The 19,551-nt window shown below is 42.1% G+C and overlaps 1 protein-coding gene across 2 annotated transcripts in view; it reads left to right on the top strand.

Moving 5' to 3' along the window:
* Positions 1-13,706, top strand: part of LRPPRC (leucine rich pentatricopeptide repeat containing) — a 346,459-nt gene extending 332,753 nt beyond the window's left edge. For both annotated transcript variants that reach the window (XM_030195798.1, XM_030195797.1), the window contains exons 36-38: positions 5,572-5,656; positions 7,165-7,307; positions 13,495-13,706. In XM_030195798.1, coding sequence (XP_030051658.1) covers positions 5,572-5,656; positions 7,165-7,307; positions 13,495-13,560 — 294 coding nt within the window. In that variant the 3' untranslated portion in view covers positions 13,561-13,706. The remainder of the gene's footprint in view (positions 1-5,571; positions 5,657-7,164; positions 7,308-13,494) is intronic.
* The last annotated feature ends 5,845 nt before the right edge of the window (positions 13,707-19,551 follow it).

The raw sequence follows: 19,551 nt of genomic DNA, 5'->3' as shown, positions 1-19,551 counted from the left end.
AGGAAGGTGATATCACTTGGATGATAAATAAAATCCTTCCTTATTGTCGCTGTTATATAGGCCCAGTGGGTTATGTTCTCTTGCCAGCAAATGGAAACAGAGGGAAAAAAAACACAAAACTGACTTACAAGGCCTGTTGCTGTCTTTAGCTCCTCAGTATTTTTCTGTCACCAGCACATGCTTTAGATATGTGGGCTGCTGTAGCAGCTAACAGTAGGCCACTCCCAGGAAAACTATCGGTCCAGCTTTCTGATGAAGCATAGACTAAGTCTGGGAGATGATCTGGGCAACAGTCCTATTGAAACTGATATCACTTCCCCCTCAGAAACCAACTCAGTTGGGGTTTGAGTTCCCAGATCGATAAGTCCAGCACCAGAGGCCCCGGTGACCCAAAGTGGGTCCATCTGCAGAAGCACACACTCCTTCTATTCTTGGAGAGCTACAACAAAATTTACAAAAAAAAAATAGTTGGCAATAAACCTTTTCTTTAGGCTGCCTCCTGATGTTCTGTCGTGGTGAATCAGATTTGCGCTGTCAAGGAGTCTGAAACGAACCCCCCACTCCCAAATATACACACACGCGCATGCACATTCTTCTGGTTTATCTGTGGAAAAATGAGAGGCACTGTTCCATAAGTAAGTCTTGATAGCTTAGTACATCAGTCAGTGCATTTTGCCTGCCTTATAAGCAGCCAGGTACCAAGCAAATGAATATGATCCACGGATGGTTGACATCCAGCCATAAGCGAAGCTGGGTAGGTTCCCTAGATTGAGCCCTGGATTCTGTAGTGTGCATGAACCTGGACTTTCCCTGTCAAGCAGCAGTAATAGATTCCCACCACTGGTGAAGTCATTCTGACAGTGTTCATGTGAATTTTTCTTGTAAGCTTAAGGATTGTAAATAAACTCCTGAGAATGTGCCGCCCTCTCATGCACACCAATTTTTATTTACGTTTTTGTTACATTTGTACCCCGCGCTTTCCCACTCATGGCAGGCTCAATGCGGCTTACATGGGGCAATGGAGGGTTAAGTGACTTGCCCAGAGTCACAAGGAGCTGGCTGTGCCCGAAGTGGGAATTGAACTCAGTTCCTCAGTTCCCCAGGACCAAAGTCCACCACCCTAACCACTAGGCCACTCCTCCAATCACTCTTCCACTTCAGTTCTGAAATCATCCACGCAGCAGCTCATAATATGTCTTTTGTATCAGGTCAAAGCAATCGAGGGAAATGCGGTCAGCACGGTACACAAACAATACAAGCCCTTAATCCAGATAAAGTAGAAGAAAGAGGAGCAAGATTTCTGATCACGCTGTTAAGCTCAAGAACCTAAAGCAGGTACCTGAGCATAGTGCACACAAAAACCCTCAAATTTCTTCTCATTGGGCACACTTAAAGCAGACATAGGAGTGCCTAACCATGAAAAGGACTTATTGGACCCATCAAGCTCTTAGAATCAGATGTGTCGGCATTACAAAAATCTAACATGAATGTGGCAGAAAATCAGGGCTGTATTCCATCCCTGGTGATACTGCATCCCTATCTGCTGCTTTGCTGGTACAGAGTCTGCAGGACTCGGATAAGGTAAAATCTCTCCTGCCTGAGCCAAATAAAGGGGACATAGTCTGAATCCATGTGTTAAGTCTTCAAAGGCTATAAACTTATACAAGAAAAATGATGACAAATTCCATCACTCGTCTTAACTCGCGCTTTAAGAAAAAGAAGACCAAGGTTGATCGCCTAACTAAGGTCCTAGCCCCAGCTGCTATGAGATAGGAAAGACCAATTCTACCTCTCATCATGCCAACTCTTCAGCATGATGTTACTCTTCAAGGTTCTTTATTTATTTATTGGGCTTTATTAACTGCCTTTATGAAGAAATTCACCCAAGGCTGTGTACAGCAGATACAGTTTAACATAAAACTGACCATTTTATTAACAGCATAACATAGTAAGAACGACCAAATATAAACATAAATATAATAAATGAGGTAAACTTGAAAACAGTACGTTGAAACCTGACTCCCATGTAACAGTATGAAAGATAAACACGTTTAACAGAGAAATGTTTCCACTGAAATTCAAATAACAGAGATACTACTACTACTACTTAACATTTCTAAAGCGCTACTAGGGTTACGCAGCGCTGTACAATTTAACATAGAGGGACAGTCCCTGCTCAAGGAGCTTACAATCTAAAGGACACGTGAACAGTCAGTCTGATAGGGGCAGTCAAATTGGGGCAGTCTGGATTTCCTGAAAGAATTAGGTGCCGAACGCAGCATTGAAGCAAAGACTTGAAGATGGGCAGGGAGGGGGCTTGGCATAAGGGCTCGGGAAGGTTGTTCCAAGCATGGGGTGAGGCGAGGCAGAATGAGCGGAGCCTGGAATTGGCGGTGGTGGAGAAGGGTACTGAGAGGAGGGATTTGTCCTGTGAACGGAGGTTTCGGGTGGGAACGTAAGGGGAGATGAGGGTAGAAAGGTAGTGAGGAGCCGCAGACTGAGTGCATTTGTAGGTAAGGAGGAAAAGCTTGAACTGTATGCGGTATCTGATCGGAAGCCAGTGAAGTGACCTGAGGAGAGGGGTGATATGAGTATATCGGTTCTGGCAGACTATAAGACGTGTAGCAGAGTTCTGAATGGACTGAAGGGGGGATAGATGGCTAAGTGGGAGGCCAGTGAGCAGTAGGTTGCAGTAGTCAAGGCGAGAGGTAATGAGAGCGTGGACGAGAGTTCGGGTGGTGTGTTCAGAGAGGAAAGGGCGAATTTTGCTGATGTTAAAGAGGAAGAAGCGGCAGGTCTTGGCTATCTGCTGGATATGCGCAGAGAAGGAGAGGGAGGAGTCAAAGATGACTCCGAGATTGCGGGCAGATGAGACGGGGAGGATGAGGGTGTTATCAACTGAGATAGAAAGTGGAGGAAGAGGAGAAGTGGGTTTTGGTGGAAACTGACCATTTTATTAACAGCATAACATAGTAAGAACGACCAAATATAAACATAAATATAATAAATGAGGTAAACTTGAAAACAGCAAATTGAAACCTGACTTCCATGTAACAGTATGAAAGATAAACACCAATGTTTCCACTGAAATTCGAATAACAGAGATAGAATACAATATCATCATAATACTATTGAAACACCTTATAAGCATTCAAATAACATGGGTATGCTAATGATTTTTTTTTTTTACAGTACAGCCAAGTGCGGCTATATAGATGGGGACAAGATGGGGTGGCACAGACTCAGTTGGGATAAATAGAAGGATGACTAAACTCAAGGCAAGTTCTTTGTACAGTTAAGATACAAGAAACTGGTCTAAGTTACCGTGTGTGTAGCAAGCTAGTCCAGGTGCAGAGTGGTGTGTAGTCAGTCACACTATGTATTAAAGGCTTGGGAGAAGAGACAGGCTTTCACCTGCTTCCTGAAGTAAAGGTAGCCTCAGACGTAGCCCCTCTGGGAGTAATTTGTTATTTGTAGTGTTGTTTTAATATTTGTACTGCTGTAATTGTCCATTGCTCATGCTTGATCTATTCTTACTGTGCACCACCTTGAGTGAATTCCTTCAAAAAGGCAGTAAATAAATCCTAATAAATAAATAAATATTCAAACAAACGCAGATTTAATTAGGAACCCAAAATCCTCTGTCCTACTACCTGTCCTTGGAACAGGACAACTTGACAACATATTGCTCAACCAAAATGGCAGATAGAACGTGGGACTCCTCGGACTTTACCTTTGATATTAGGACCCAGCTTAGAGTTGGGTTGACACACAGGAAATGCTGCCACTATTCCTTCGATAACTTTTGGAAAATTTTTCTAAAGGTAGAAAAAGCATCTTATTTTTTCAAGGAATCTTGGAAATCACAAGCACTATCTCTCAGAATTCCAGACTAGAAGAAGTGATTTTATCTCTGTTTTAATATGTTTGACACCCTACAACAGTTACTGGTTCTCCCAGTAAACTAAATCTTCCAAGATGTACAGTTAAAAAAATTGACAGAACCCAATGTCGGTTCCATCTATATAGAGATGCCTTTATGACAAATGTAGAAGCCAGCCTGCACCAGATTATAAGAAGCTTCAGTTACCTTGTCAATCAATGGTGGTCTTTAACTAAGTAAATCAAAAGAGAAGACACGGGAATCAAACCCAGATCCTCTGTCCTAAATTAGTCTTGAATTAAAATATATTTTATTTATTTGTTTATTTTAAAATGTATACCCTGCCCCCCCCCCCCCAAAAAAAAAAAAAAAAAAACTAAGGGGCCTTTTTACAAAGGTGGGGTAGGCTCTACACGCATGCAGCACGTACCAAAATGAGACTAATGCCAGGCTAGCATGACTCCCTGGCAGTATTTTTGGATTTGGCACACGCCCATACCGCTGGGACAATTTATTTTTTTATTTCCTGCCTCGCGCTGGCATTAATCAGCAATTGGCATTTTCTGACCGGTCACCTCGCACGTGAGCCCTTACTGCTAGATCAGTGGGTGGGGTAAAGGGCTGAGGCCGTGAATGGGTGCACACTGGTTTCAATTTTACTGCAGGCCCTTTTTCCGGCTCATTGAAAAAAGCCCTTTTTCCCAGATGTGGTAAAAACTGGCCAGGTGCGCGCCAAAAACACTCGCCCACTCTACCACAGGCCACTTTTTGCTACAGCTTAGTAAAAGGATCCCTCACTGACTTACAAAACATGTCGTACTGTAAGTGTGCGCTTTTCAACTTCTTAGTTTTTGAGGCGTTATTAGTATGAAAAGTTTTGAAAAATTCCTTCTACTCGAGTGCTTCCACCTCTATAAACCTAACATAACGAATTTATAATGCTGATCCTTATCTTGCTCCAGGCAAGCTGATACAGGTATTTATTTATTTATTACGTTTGTACCCCGCGCTTTCCCACACAGAGCAGGCTCAATGCGGCTTACATAGTAAAAAGTAAAGATAGTAAGTATCATATAAAGCAAACAATATGTAAAAGATAATAAAGAATAGTTAGTGTCCATGAACGTTGGTAAAAATTAGGAGTTGATGAAAATTATGTTGAGCTTGGAGAGTAAGCTCTTTTATGAATACGTGGATCCGCTGACTTAGAAAAGGAGGTTTCTAAAGCGCATGCAAGTAGTCTCAATTATATTTTTGGCTAAGTAAATAAATTTATAATCTTTAGACCTATATTATCTCTCCTTCTCTTTATTAATATCTGTTAATAATGCCTTGGTTTGGTTAAAACATAAGTGAATTATTTTATTCAGAGATGGAGCCAGTTTTGAGGTCTATTCAGCCTTCTCGAGGTTCTCTCTGGTACTGGCAGTATCGGACAGAACCAAGGGGATAATTAACCCCTGAGTAATTCAAAAGGGGGGGGGGGGGGGTTACAAAATTGCATTAGGAAAACCGGAAACCTAGAATAAAACCCAAAGCTGAAAACAACAGCCATGAATCAAGCCTGCGGAAGGTGGAATGAGCCCAGCCAGTGCTGCTGCTTTAAGGTCTGTGTTCGGAGATTTCTGTTGCTTGACTTTTCTACCTTGTGTGATTTTTTTTTTTTCCCCCCCCCCCCCCCCCTCTAGGTGCAGAAAATCGTAACTCTCCTAGATCTGATTCCTGACTTCAAGGAAAAAGAGATTGCATATGCTTACCTCATGAAAGGCTTTGGTAATACCTTCCCTTCATTGCTGTTTGTCATATTTACTAACAGGCTCACATTTCCAAAATTTGTGTAGTCAATTAGATGGACAAGGATTAGAAACTATTAAATTACGTATTAGGGATCTAACCAATATGTTGCATTATTAGAATGTATTTGTTATTTATTACATTGCACGTATTATAATCCGCTTTGTGTTGAACTTTGTTCAAAGAAGATGATGTATTAAAATGTAAGATAACACAACATTCCACTGCAAAGTTTTTTTGTACTAACTGAAATCTTTTCTGGGGTATATAAACACATTTGCTTCCGCCACTGCTCAACAAGCAGAAAACCATTTCAAAACGGACCTTTATATATATTCACCCATGAAACAACAGGTCACATTCATTATGGTTCTCTGTCGTCTGCACGTAGCCTAGGTGAAGCAAAGCAGAAGTGTGTTCAGATTTGTATCAGGACATCATGTAGTGAAGCGGTGCTGAAAAACTGATTGTTTCTTGGCGGCAAGAGTTTAGTATTGCATTCTGTTTGTGCCATGCACAGCTTATTGGTTGTGGACAGGGAAGGGATCTTTAAAAAGAAAAAAAAAAAAGTCTCACTTTTTTTTTCAGGCTGAAATATGGTAATTTTGGTCTCCTGTCGTAACTGTTACATGAAAGAAGTCCCCTTTTTTGTTATAAAGTGAAGATAGTATGTTTCAATCTTTTTTTATTAAGATGCAAACATTTCAAAAATAACAACACCCCAGACTCTTCATTCCGTGTCCGGGAAAAAAGAACCATACTATATACAAACATTTTCTCAACCACTTTTCCTTTTTCCCGTCATGTTAACATTATTCAACGGTATTGCCTTTTTACTTTTCTTCCCACTAATCCTTCACATCATCAACATCTTTAGTCTTAACTAATCCTCTTGTTTAATATTTATCCCACAAACTGTCTTTTTAAAAGTTCAAAAGGTAACTCCGGGCTGCTGGGGTGAGTGTCGACCAAAAGGGAGTCCACCATTTTTGGAATTTCTTCCCTGTCACTGAGTCTAGGTTGCGAAACCCTTGCCGTTCTAATCTCATTAAGTACAACATCTTGATTCTCCATTGCTGTCTTGTGGGTGGTTTGGCTGAGATCCATTCTGTCAGAATGACGTGCTTAGCTATGATGGTAGCTTTAAGTACAAACTCTTTGAGCCCCCCCCCCCCCCCCCCCCCCGGGGCTGGGTGTGCTCAGCCGTGGTTGACCAAATAATAAAGTCGCTTCACATATCCAAATCGTGTTCCATAACTGCGAAACATAGGTTGTAATGTGTCTCCAAAATTTCCCCACGCTCAGACAGCTCCAAAACATGTGTCCGAGCGTCGCTTCTTCTTCTCCACAAAAGTGAAGATAGTATAATTAGAACTGTAAAAGATAAATATACATAATTATGAAAAGGCTTTTTTTTTTTTTTACATTCTTCTAGCAGAATTTTCTTGATAACTGTTCTTTCTTTCTTTTTTTTTTTCTTTCAACAGCATTGGACAAAGACTTGGCTTCGGCACGTGCTCTGTATGAGAAAATGAAGGCAGAGGGCCTGAGCATGGACGAACTGTTCCTGAAACGCTTTGCAGTCCTACTGAAGGACGCGGGCGAGCCTGTACCCTTCCCTGAACCCCCAGTGAGTCTTTCCTAATCAAAAACAAATACTTCCCGAGTTTGCTACTCGCTTCTTCTGAACAGTGACAATGAAAGCGGCATACCTAATTAGATGGGGATTATCCCTTTGTGCTGTGCTTGGCTGTGTGGGCACAGCCAACATCTGAGATTTGACTTATATGAGACAAAACCCTTCGAGGACTTAGGTGTTTGTCATCCTCAGATTACAGAGTTTTATTGGATGTCCTTGAGAAAGTTATCCCTGCATTTCAGAACAAGAAAGGAAGGGCTGGAGCCATGTGTTTTTTTGTAACAGTTAAAACAAGTTTGACTACTAATTACTTGTTTTATTTTTGATGTTCTAGTGGTGTTGAGGAAAAGCAATTTTATCTTCCTACATGCAGCTTGTTGAGTATTTTATGCTGTCGGTATCATGAGGTTTTGTAATAAAAAGAAACAGGTGCTTTATAGTCTAGAAGAACGCACATTCTCAGATCTGATCAAAGAATAGTGTTCTGCAGAAAGTGAAATCTGTTTCCCCGCTCAGTAGTGTAGCAGAAGGTAGTATAATTTTTATTTTATTTTTTTGTTTGTTTTAACACAGATGGAGTTGTGCTTCTTTGCATTGCAGGTTTGAGTTTACTTACCTCTCCGTTTTATTCTCACTGCTGATAAGTTGAAGCCTGCTGATTATTCTAGTTCTACAAATAAAATCAGCACCTCTAGTAAAATATCTTTATTTCAGCCTATCACTGTGTTCACCTGGAGTCTTTCCTTAAGTCATGGCGGTCCCTGTTTAGGTGTTTTTCTGATTTTCTTACTCTAAATTAGTATAAGTTTCTTTTCTGGTTTTCCCACTATGTATACTAATGACATGGATTTTGTACAGAAAATATTTTACAAGCAGTTGAAAAGCAACAGGGGTGAACAGAATTTAATTTTTACTACAGAAAAGTTCTTTAAATTGTAAGACACAGCTGATCATTTCCATTTCTGAGAGTTTTTAGGATGCAGTAAAATCTATATACTCATCTTGGTTTGGCATAAATACAGAATAGTATTTATTTGGTTGTGAAAATTCAATACCCAGTAATCCAGGAAATAGTCGTATTCTTAGCAGTTTACAAGTTCATATAAATAAAAACATAAAATCAAGCAAAACAAATTGGAAGTTCACTCCCCCCCCCATTTACTAAGCTGCATGGCATTACAGACACAGCCCATTCAAAGTGAATGGGCTGTGTCGACAATACCACACTGCCAGCCAGCGCATCTTCTTTGTAAATGGGGGGGGGGGTTAATGTGACAGTGGCATGTTTCCCCTTTCTTCCATTCAGAGACTCAGGCATGTCTTGTGGGGAACTTCGTTGAACCAGTCACGTGAAAATGTGTCTCCGTAGGATGGCAGGGCATGTGTGACTGGGTGAACATAGAAGCTGATAGTATATTTGAGGTGCATATGTATGTGTTAATAAATTGTATAATGTGCATGTCTATTTCCATGGGGAGAGTTTAGTTGTTTATCTGTGGAGATGGAGTGGGGGATGTCATGGAGCTTGCTCTGTGTGTATGGCTGTGAACGTTTCGTGTGCTCTTTCTTTGCATTCCCCTGCACTCACTCCCTGTCTCCCACTCTTATTCGCTGTTCCTCCTTCTCTTCTACCCAGCCATTTTCTCTCTCCTTTTTCCCCTGCTACCCAACCTTGTACTCTCTCTTTTCCCTGCCTTTCATGTCCTCCCTTCCACGATCCCTTCTTGCACGCACTCTCTTCTCTGTTTCTCCTCTCTAACCCTGCCCTTCTCCTTAATGCACTTGCTTTGCGTGTTCTATGCCTCTGTCCTGCTCTTCTTGTCTCGGGAACTCACATCAGCACTTTCTCACCACTGCCCCGATCTTTATGCTGACAGAACCTGGGGACTCCCACTGGCTTTTCATGCTGCTGCTCTGGAAGGCACATGTACAAATAGCATACAGATGGGCAGACAGATGAATGGACCCTCCCTAAAAGGCACTATTGCTTAAGCAAAACACCAAAAACATACAAAACTTGTACACTTCAAACAATCCTGCTAACAAAACTATTGTTCGTACTTCAAGTTCCAAAAGCCTCAACAAATAAATATACTTTCAGTTTCTGACAAAAGTTGTACAAATCCTCCTCACTCCATAGTTCTAATAATAAACTATTCTACAGATCTAGTCCTGCCGCTGAGAACACCCTTGACCAGATAGAAACTAATCTCACTTCCTGTACAGCTTGGAACACTCATCAGCCTTCTGTCATCTGAGTGCAAAGTCTGTTTAGGAATATAAATCCTAACCATCCTCTATGAATATTCTGTCACCAACCCCTTGAATAATCCAAAACATCAAAAGTAAAGTCAAAACAACCTGTTATTGGAAGCCAGTCAGGCTTCTAAAGTTGAGTAGTAATGGTAATAATGACAGCTGGTAATAAGCCTCCCAGCCACATTTTCCACTAACTGTAATACTCTCATCAAGTTGCTTGGCAGCCCCAAATACACAACATTACTATAATCCAAATGTGAAAGAACTTACTCCTGTACAATGGCTTGAAAATCCTGCTTAGTCCCACAATTTCTGCAAGAGTTGCTGCTTACAAAATGCGGAATGTACAGTCCACCACATGTGTACTTTCATTGTTAAGGGTGTTCACTCAGTCACTCTTCAACACTGACCATAAGCCAAGATCTCTCAGCAAAATCCTAGAAACGCCCCAAATTTCTATTTATGTCAGATACTTACCTCCCGTAAAAACAAATGGGGTTCACACTTTCCACAAGGGCGAAACACAACAAAAACAGGGTGGAAAAGAACCAGGTCCAAGAAATCAGTCCGAACACCAGGATAAGATGCTCCAAACACAGCTTTATTTGGACCCTACACGGTCCGTGTTTTGGCTTTAAAAAGCCTTCCTCAGGGGTCAATCGATGAATGCTCAGCTATATATCGATTGATGATAGAGCGCATGAATATCTATCACTTGGTCAAAATGTATGTGACATCTAACCGGAACAAATTTGTAGCTGTTCCGGTTAGATGTCACATACATTTTGACCAAGTGATAGATATTCATGCGCTCCATCATCAATTGATATATAGCTGAGCATTCATCGATTGACCCCTGAGGAAGGCTTTTTAAAGCCGAAACACGGACCGTGTAGGGTCCAAATAAAGCTGTGTTTGGAGCATCTTATCCTGGTGTTCGGACTGATTTCTTGGACCTGGTTCTTTTCCACCCTGTTTTTGTTGAGATACTTACCTCCTCCAGGCAGTGCTTCATAAAAAGCTGAAATCTCCCCCATTGAACCTAAAACTGTGAGGATCAACTAAATGTCGTTGGTATATAATCGTAGAAAACATTCAGGTTTTTCAGTAAATAACATAAAGAAGCAGTATATAAATTAAACAGCAGTGACAAACGATTAGACACTGATCTATAGGAGGACAATAATACTTGATCCAGGGAGAGAATTTTTTTTTAATAGACATACCACAGAATATTTTAAAACAATAGCCAGATGAATCTTTTGAAAGTGGCCTCATATCTCTTGGATCAAGAAAGCTAAAGTCAGCAGCTTTGTAAAAGGGGGGCTTGGCTGTGCAAGTTTCTCAAGTCGAGACGCAGCTGATATACTTGGTCCAGTTGAATCCTTTAACAGAATTTTGGGAGACTTTTCAAGACCAATTAACGGAGCACGCCACCCTACTAATAACTTTCATGCTGGAAAAAGATAAAAAATTAAGTAATCTTATTTTAAGAAGGATTATGTTTTTTGTGATGAAAAATTGCAAAGTCATAGGAAGCTTTTCTTGCAGATGTAGTCTAGGGTACATGCTATTGGGGCAACTTTTTAAAGTTCCTCTTAGTTTAATTTTCTGAAAAGAATTAAAACAAGTCAAAGTCATTTTTATTGGATAAAGAGTCTAAATTATGACAGATGAAGTGGGTTAGTTAAAAAAAAGGGGTCTGATTGTAATTGGTATAATATGTTCAAATGTTACTGATTGCCTTATGGATGGCGCTATATTTGTAAAATTTAAAAATGATTAATAAGAAAAAAAAAGTGAATTTGCATTGCACTTTAAGGATTAGGCTGGTGATGCAGCATAGGAGCAAGAAAACAATATGACACAGTTTTTGTGTTGCATCACTATCTCAAAAGAGATTTGTATAGTGAATTCAGTATACCAGTGATTAAATAAGCATTTTTTAAAAAAACTTTTGGGGTATGTTTACTAAGGTGCATTAGCGTTTTTAACGCATCTGTAAATTTAAGGCGCGTTGAACGCTAACGTGCCTATACATTTCTATGGGTGAGTTAGCGTTTAACGCGCGTAAACCATGTACGCACGTTAAAAACCGCTGACGTGCCGCTTAATAGACATATCCACTTTATACAGTATCAGTATTATACTTAATGGAGGGGGTTTCTCATGGACAAATCTTTATTACCCAGCTCCAAATACTCCTCCTCAATATCCTTACGTAATCCTTAAAGGGTGCTGAGTATTGGATCCATCAGATAACCATGTCACCACCATTCAGGCTATAATTATGATCAAGGCATTTTCTTATGCCCACCATGGATCCATTACTCAGCACCCTTTAAGGATTATGTAAGGATATTGAGAAGGAGTATTTGGAGCTTAATAGACATAGGCATTTGTTTAGTATAGTGCTTTTTTTCTGTTTGCATATCTCTGAATTTATCTGAGTCTTGGGTGGAGCAGAATACACAGTTTCTTTTGAGATCAAGACCTTGTGAATTATTTTGATTGGATTTACTCTGGGATTCTGATAGATGCTTGTGACTTAGGTTGACAATTGTTGGTCACAGGGCTCTAGGCTAAGTGGACCTTTAGTCTGAGAGGGAATGGCACATCTTGTGTTCTTAGACAACATTATGAAAAATAATAAATATAATTTCCATAGCTACGTAAGAGATTATTAGCTTTAACAGTCAGTACTGCTCCAGCAGGCTTATTTTCGAAAGAGAAGGGCGCCCATCCTTCACACAAATCGGAAGATGGGTGCCCTTCTCCCAGAATCGCCCGAATCGGCATAATCGAAAGGGCGTCCTCAACTGCTTTCTGTCACGGGGACGACCAAAGTTCATGGGGGCGTGTCGGACTTGACCGACTTGACTTGGTCCTTTTTTTTTTTTTTTTACGACCAAGCCTCAAAAAGGTGCCCCAACTGACCAGATGACCACCGGAGGGAATCGGGGATGGCCTCCCCTTACTCCCCCAGTGGTCACTAACCCCCTCCAACCCTAAAAAAAAAAAGCGTAAAAAATATTTTTTGCCAGCCTCTATACCAGCCTCAAATGTCATACCCAGCTCCATGACAGCAGTATGCAGGTCCCTGGAGCAGTATTAGTGGGTATTGCAGTTCACTTCAGGTAGGTGGACCCAGGCCCACCTTCCCCAACCCCACCTGTTACACTTGTGGTGGTAAATGTGAGCCCTCCAAAACCCACCACAAACCCACTGTACCCACATCTAAGTGCCCCCCTTCATCCCTAAGGGCTATGGTAGTTGTGTACAGTTGTGGGGTTTGGGGGGCTCAGCACACAAGGTAAGGGAGCTATGCACCTGGGAGCTTTTTTTGAAGTCCACTGCAGTGCCCCCTAGGGTGCATGGTTGGTGTCCTGGCATGTGAGGGGGACCAGTGCACTACGAATACTGGCTCCTTCCACGCCCAAATGGCTTGGATTTGGTCGTTTCTGAGATGGGCGTCCTCGGTTTCCATTATCGCCGAAAACCGGGGACGACCATCTCTAAGGACGACCATCTCTAAGGTCGACCTAAATGTTGAGATTTGGACGTCCCCGACCGTATTATCGAAACGAAAGATGGCTGCCCATCTTGTTTCGATAATACGGGTTTCCCCGCCCCTTCGCGGGGACGTCCTGTGAGGACGCCCTCAGGAAAACTTGGGTGCCCCGTTCGATTATGCCCCTCCAGGTGTAATAAGGTATAATTTTACTTTTCTTCAGTTTCAGTCATGTCTCACTTACAGGTTTGTCTTTTAACCAAAGTGCTAAAAAAAATAATTTATGGAAAGTAAAGAAGTATATATTTTTTTCTGTTAGCTATATGAGATTAGAATTACAAAAACACATTAAATAAAGTATGATTAATCTTCAGGAGCAATATGCTGATTCTCATCTTTCTTTCACAGGAGAGCTTCAGATTCTACGCAGATAAGTTAAAGCAAGAAAGAGGTCATACTTCAGACAGTGACTAGAGCATGTACATTCTGTTTCCATGCTGCTCCTATGCTGCTTGTTTTTCTTCTGTTTTCAGCTTCCTGTAATAATGTGACACAAACTTTCTTTTTAAAAATTGTTTAATATTTGTAAAAAATAATAAAACAAAAATTGTACATTTGAATATTATGATTTTTGTATTCATTATAGTGTGAAATATGCAGCCGTTTTGACACAGATTTGCATCATTAAATTATCATGACTGCTTCAGACTCTCTTCATTTTGCCAAATTCTGTCATTGTTTAGCTGAGATTTAAAAAGTACAATGTAATACTGCTATTGGATTCAAAGAATAGGCACATAAAGGACAAAACGTCTAGAACTCACTTGGCTTGAGATATTCTGAGATGAAATTATTGGGTACAAGAATCACAATTTCTTGTAGCAACTGGAAGGGGGAAAATCCACTGCAAAAAAACACACAGAGTGCTGGGGAGAGGGGAGTCTGCTCCATCTTTACATTTTACCTACAGAGGAAAAAGACCTTTCATGCTTAGCCATGGATGCTTTTGATAAAAGAAGTGTTATGCCAAGTAATTGCAATCAGAAGAAAATAATAAATGGTAGAATGGAGGAGATGGATAAATATCTTTTGAAACCAACTTCATATATATTACTACTACTACTACTACTTATCATTTCTAAAGCGCTACTAGACGTACGCAGCGCTGTACACTTGAACATGAAGAGACAGTCCCTGCTCAACAGAGCTTACAATCTAATTAGGACAGACAAACAGGACAAACAAGAGATAATGGAATATTAAAGTGAGGATGATAAAATAAGGGTTCTGAACAAGTGATTAAGGGTTAGGAGTTAAAAGCAGCATCAAAAAGGTGGGCTTTTAGCTTAGATTTGAAGATGGCCAGAGATGGAACTTGACGTACGGCTCAGGAAGTCTATTCCAGGCATATGGTGCAGCATTTTAAATTCTGACTGCCAGAGCTTTGGTCTTCAACCCCCATCCGTATTATTAAAGCTGTGCAATTCCATCCAGTAGAAACAGTGAAGAAAAAGCAGTAACAGAATCCAAGAAAACATGGGAGAAGCAGAAAGGCTCTTTAGAGATGAATAGGAGTGAAGGAGTGGCCTAGTGGTTAGAGTGGTGGACTTTGGTCCTGGGGAGCTGGGTTCAATTCCCACTGCAGGCACAGGCAGCTCCTTGTGACTCTGGGAAAGTCACTTAACCCTCCATTGCCCCAGGTACAAATAAGTACCTAAGCCGCATTGAGCCTGCCATGAGTGGGAAAGCGCGGGGTACAAATAAAAAAAAATAAGTCAAGTAGAGTCTGTGGAATTGCAACAGAGAGAGAAGAATCAAAAACTAGATATCTTGCCAGGATCAGTTATATTCCATGTTGCTCTTCATATACTTTTTCAGAACCTCACCTTGCATACATATCTCAGCAAAAGCACCATCCCTTTGCACTGCAGAGAACAGCTGGAGAGAAAACACAAGCCCTTATAGTTTCAGAGAGTGAAGGGGTGTGATTGTATCAGGGCAGATAGAATTTGAAGCCTGTTGGCAGTGATGTTCTCCATCCTCACTGTGGGATACACCATGTTTGCTGTTCACATTCTACAGATAGCCACCTGCCAGTAGAAAGGCTGTAGTTTTTGCAGTCTTTGCCTACATAAGTGTTGCCATACTGGGACAGACCCAAAGGTCCATGAGGCCCAGCATCCTGTCTCCAACAGTGGCCAATCCAGCCCACAAGCACCCAGCAAGATCCCAAAATAGTACAATACAGACAAATCTGATTGACCTTTGACTGGGTGACCAAACAGTTGGACGTGGGAGAGGCGCTAGATGTGGAGTACTTGGATTTTAGCAAAGCCTTTGATACGGTTCCGCACAGGCAACTGATAAACAAATTGAGTGCCCTCGATATGGATCCTAAAGTGACTGACTGGGTCAAAAACTGGTTAAGTGGGAGGAGACGGAGGGTAGTGGTAAATGGAGCTTGCTCTGAGGAAAAGGATGTTATCAGTGGTGTACTGCAGGGATCGGTCCTTGGGCTGGCTGTCTTTAACATCTTTGTGAGTGATATTATGGAAGGACTGTCTAGTAAGGTTTGTCTTTTTGCAGACGATACCAAACTCTGTAATAAAGTGGACATCCCGGAGGGTGTAGATGGCATGAGGAAGGATCTGGCGAAGCTCGAAGAATGGTCCAATAATTGGCAACTAAGATTTAATGCTAAAAAATGCAGAGTCATGCACTTGGGTCACAAGAATCCAAGGGAAAGGTACAATATAGGGAGTGAAGTGCTTCTGTGTACTGAAGAACAGAACTTGGGGGTAATTGTATCTGATGACCTTAAAGTGAGGTGATGGCCAAAGCCAGAAGGATGATTGAGTGCCTACGGAGAGGGATGACCAGCAGGAAAAAAGAGGTGATAGTGCCCTAGTATAAGTACCTGGTGAGGCCTCATTTAGAATACTGCATGCAATTCTGGAGACCACACCTACAGAAAGATATAAACAGGATGAAGTTGGTCCAGAGGGCGGCTACAAAATTGGTAAGCGGTCTCAGTCATAAAACATAAGGAAAGGCTTATGAACCTCAATATGTATACGCTGGAAGAGAGGCGGGAGAGAGGGGATAAGATAGAGACGTTAAAATTCCTCAGTGGTGTTAATGTGCAGGAGGAGAGCCTTTTCCAATTGAAGGAAAACTCTGCAATGAGAAGGCATAGGATGAAGTTAAGAGGAAATAGGCTGAGTAGGAATCTAAGAAAATACTCTTTCACGGAAAGGGTGGTGGATGCGTGGAATGGCCTCCCGGTGGAAGTCATGGAGACCAAGACTGTATCAGCATTCAAAAAAAGCATTGGATAAGCAAATAGGATCCCTTGGGGAAAGGAGGAGTTAGTAATTACTGAGGATGGGCAGACTGGATGGGCCCCCACCCCTCAAACACTAAAGAACCCTGGTGGTCCAAACCGCTACTTCCTCCTCCTCCCAAAACATTGAAAACAATGGCCTGGTGGTCCAGTGGGATCACTAGCTCTCCCTCCCTTCCTCCTTCCCTACCGCAACCCTTCCTACATCCCTGCAGCCTACCTTGTCCATAGTCGGAGGGGGGAGGGACTAGCACTCCTTCCCTCCTCTTAGGACAACTCCTCAAAATGGCGGTGCCGTCATGTTTCTGTGTTTCCAGGTATGCCACGTTTCAACTGTCTTACGGAATTAGCAGCACTGTTCCACACCACCCACCTGTACAAACCCCCCAATATTCAGACTGCAGTTCTGAGTATCATAACTGGAGTGGAGGAGTGGCCTAGTGGTTAGGGTGGTGGACTTTGGTCCTGGGGAACTGAGGAACTGAGTTCGATTCCCACTTCAGGCACAGGCAGCTCCTTGTGACTCTGGGCAAGTCACTTAACCCTCCATTGCCCCATGTAAGCCGCATTGAGCCTGCCATGAGTGGGAAAGCGCAGGATACCAATGTAACAAAAATAAAATAGATACTATTGGAGATTCTACATGGAATGTTGCTACTATTGGACATTCTACATGGAATGTTGCTATTCCACTAGCAACATTCCATGTAGAGCTTCTGTTTCTGTGAGTCTGACCGTGCAGGATGTCAGACTCGCAGAAGCAGAAGCCTGCGCGGCCACATTGGTGATCCGCAAGGGCTGACTTCTACATGGAATGTTGCTAGTGGAATAGCAACATTCCATGTAGATTCTCAAATAGTAACAACAGTGGAGGAGTGGCCTAGTGGTTAGGGTGGTGGACTTTGGTCCTGAGGAACTGAGTTTGATTCCCACTTCAGGCACAGGCAGCTCCTTGTGACTCTGGGCAAGTCACTTTAACCCTCCATTGAACCCATGTAAGCTGCATTGAGCCTGCCATGAGTGGGAAAGCGCAGGGTACAAATGTAACAAAAAAAAAAAATAACCAATTTGTACAGAGCTTTTTATTCCGCGTCTTCTGCACACTGGGTGATTGAGTGATTTGTAAGCATTTCCAGTGCTGTAACCATAAAATTGACCTTCTGAGGGGCAATAAATGGCAACAGTATTAATGCAGTTTTTAAATGAGGGGGATTTCCTGCGAAGGTGTTTCCATTTCCCATATAGTAAGTACCCTTGGGTTAGCCACATAGCTGGCTGTAGTTGCCAATTCACTCTGTTTATTTTCTGTTCGGATAGGAATGATTGTTATTTCCTTGGACTCCCCAAATATTGGGGGTCTTTTACCAAGGTGCACTAGCATTTTTAGGCCATGATAAAAATCAGCTGGTGCTAAATACGCCCAATGGCATCTCAGCATTTAGCACCAGCTGATTTTTAGTGCTCACTAAAAACGCTACTGCACCTTAGTAAAAGACCCCCATTGTGAGCTAACAGATATTTGCACGGTGATGTTAAATATTTTATTAATATATTTTCTGGTGTCCTACATTCAAGTATATACAGTGGGGGAAATAAGTATTTGATCCCTTGCTGATTTTGTAAGTTTGCCCACTGACAAAGACATGAGCAGCCCATAATTGAAGGGTAGGTTATTGGTAACAGTGAGAGATAGCACATCACAAATTAAATCCGGAAAATCACATTGTGGAAAGTATATGAATTTATTTGCATTCTGCAGAGGGAAATAAGTATTTAATCCCTCTGGCAAACAAGACCTAATACTTGGTGACAAAACCCTTGTTGGCAAGCACAGCGGTCAGACGTCTTCTGTAGTTGATGATGAGGTTTGCACACATGTCAGGAGGAATTTTGGTCCACTCCTCTTTGCAGATCATCTCTAAATCATTAAGAGTTCTGGGCTGTCGCTTGGCAACTCGCAGCTTCAGCTCCCTCCATAAGTTTTCAATGGGATTAAGGTCTGGTGACTGGCTAGGCCACTCCATGACCCTAATGTGCTTCTTCCTGAGCCACTCCTTTGTTGCCTTGGCTGTATGTTTTGGGTCATTGTCGTGCTGGAAGACCCAGCCACGACCCATTTTTAAGGCCCTGGCGGAGGGAAGGAGGTTGTCACTCAGAATTGTACGGTACATGGCCCCATCCATTCTCCCATTGATGCGGTGAAGTAGTCCTGTGCCCTTAGCAGAGAAACACCCCCAAAACATAACATTTCCACCTCCATGCTTGACAGTGGGGACGGTGTTCTTTGGGTCATAGGCAGCATTTCTCTTCCTCCAAACACGGCGAGTTGAGTTCATGCCAAAGAGCTCAATTTTTGTCTCATCTGACCACAGCACCTTCTCCCAATCACTCTCGGCATCATCCAGGTGTTCACTGGCAAACTTCAGACGGGCCGTCACATGTGCCTTCCGGAGCAGGGGGACCTTGCGGGCACTGCAGGATTGCAATCCGTTATGTCGTAATGTGTTACCAATGGTTTTCGTGGTGACAGTGGTCCCAGCTGCCTTGAGATCATTGACAAGTTCCCCCCTTGTAGTTGTAGGCTGATTTCTAACCTTCCTCATGATCAAGGATACCCCACGAGGTGAGATTTTGCGTGGAGCCCCAGATCTTTGTCGATTGACAGTCATTTTGTACTTCTTCCATTTTCTTACTATGGCACCAACAGTTGTCTCCTTCTCGCCCAGCGTCTTACTGATGGTTTTGTAGCCCATTCCAGCCTTGTGCAGGTGTATGATCTTGTCCCTGACATCCTTAGACAGCTCCTTGCTCTTGGCAATTTTGTAGAGGTTAGAGTCTGACTGATTCACTGAGTCTGTGGACAGGTGTCTTTCATACAGGTGACCATTGCCGACAGCTGTCTGTCATGCAGGTAACGAGTTGATTTGGAGCATCTACCTGGTCTGTAGGGGCCAGATCTCTTACTGGTTGGTGGGGGATCAAATACTTATTTCCCTCTGCAGAATGCAAATAAATTCATATACTTTCCACAATGTGATTTTCCGGATTTAATTTGTGATGTGCTATCTCTCACTGTTACCAATAACCTACCCTTCAATTATGGGCTGCTCATGTCTTTGTCA

The sequence above is a fragment of the Microcaecilia unicolor genome, chromosome 3 (genome assembly GCF_901765095.1).
Source record: "Microcaecilia unicolor chromosome 3, aMicUni1.1, whole genome shotgun sequence".
Classification (NCBI taxonomy): domain Eukaryota; kingdom Metazoa; phylum Chordata; class Amphibia; order Gymnophiona; family Siphonopidae; genus Microcaecilia; species Microcaecilia unicolor.
Note: the sequence above shows the minus strand (reverse complement) of the source record. Positions and strands in the feature narration are given on the sequence as shown.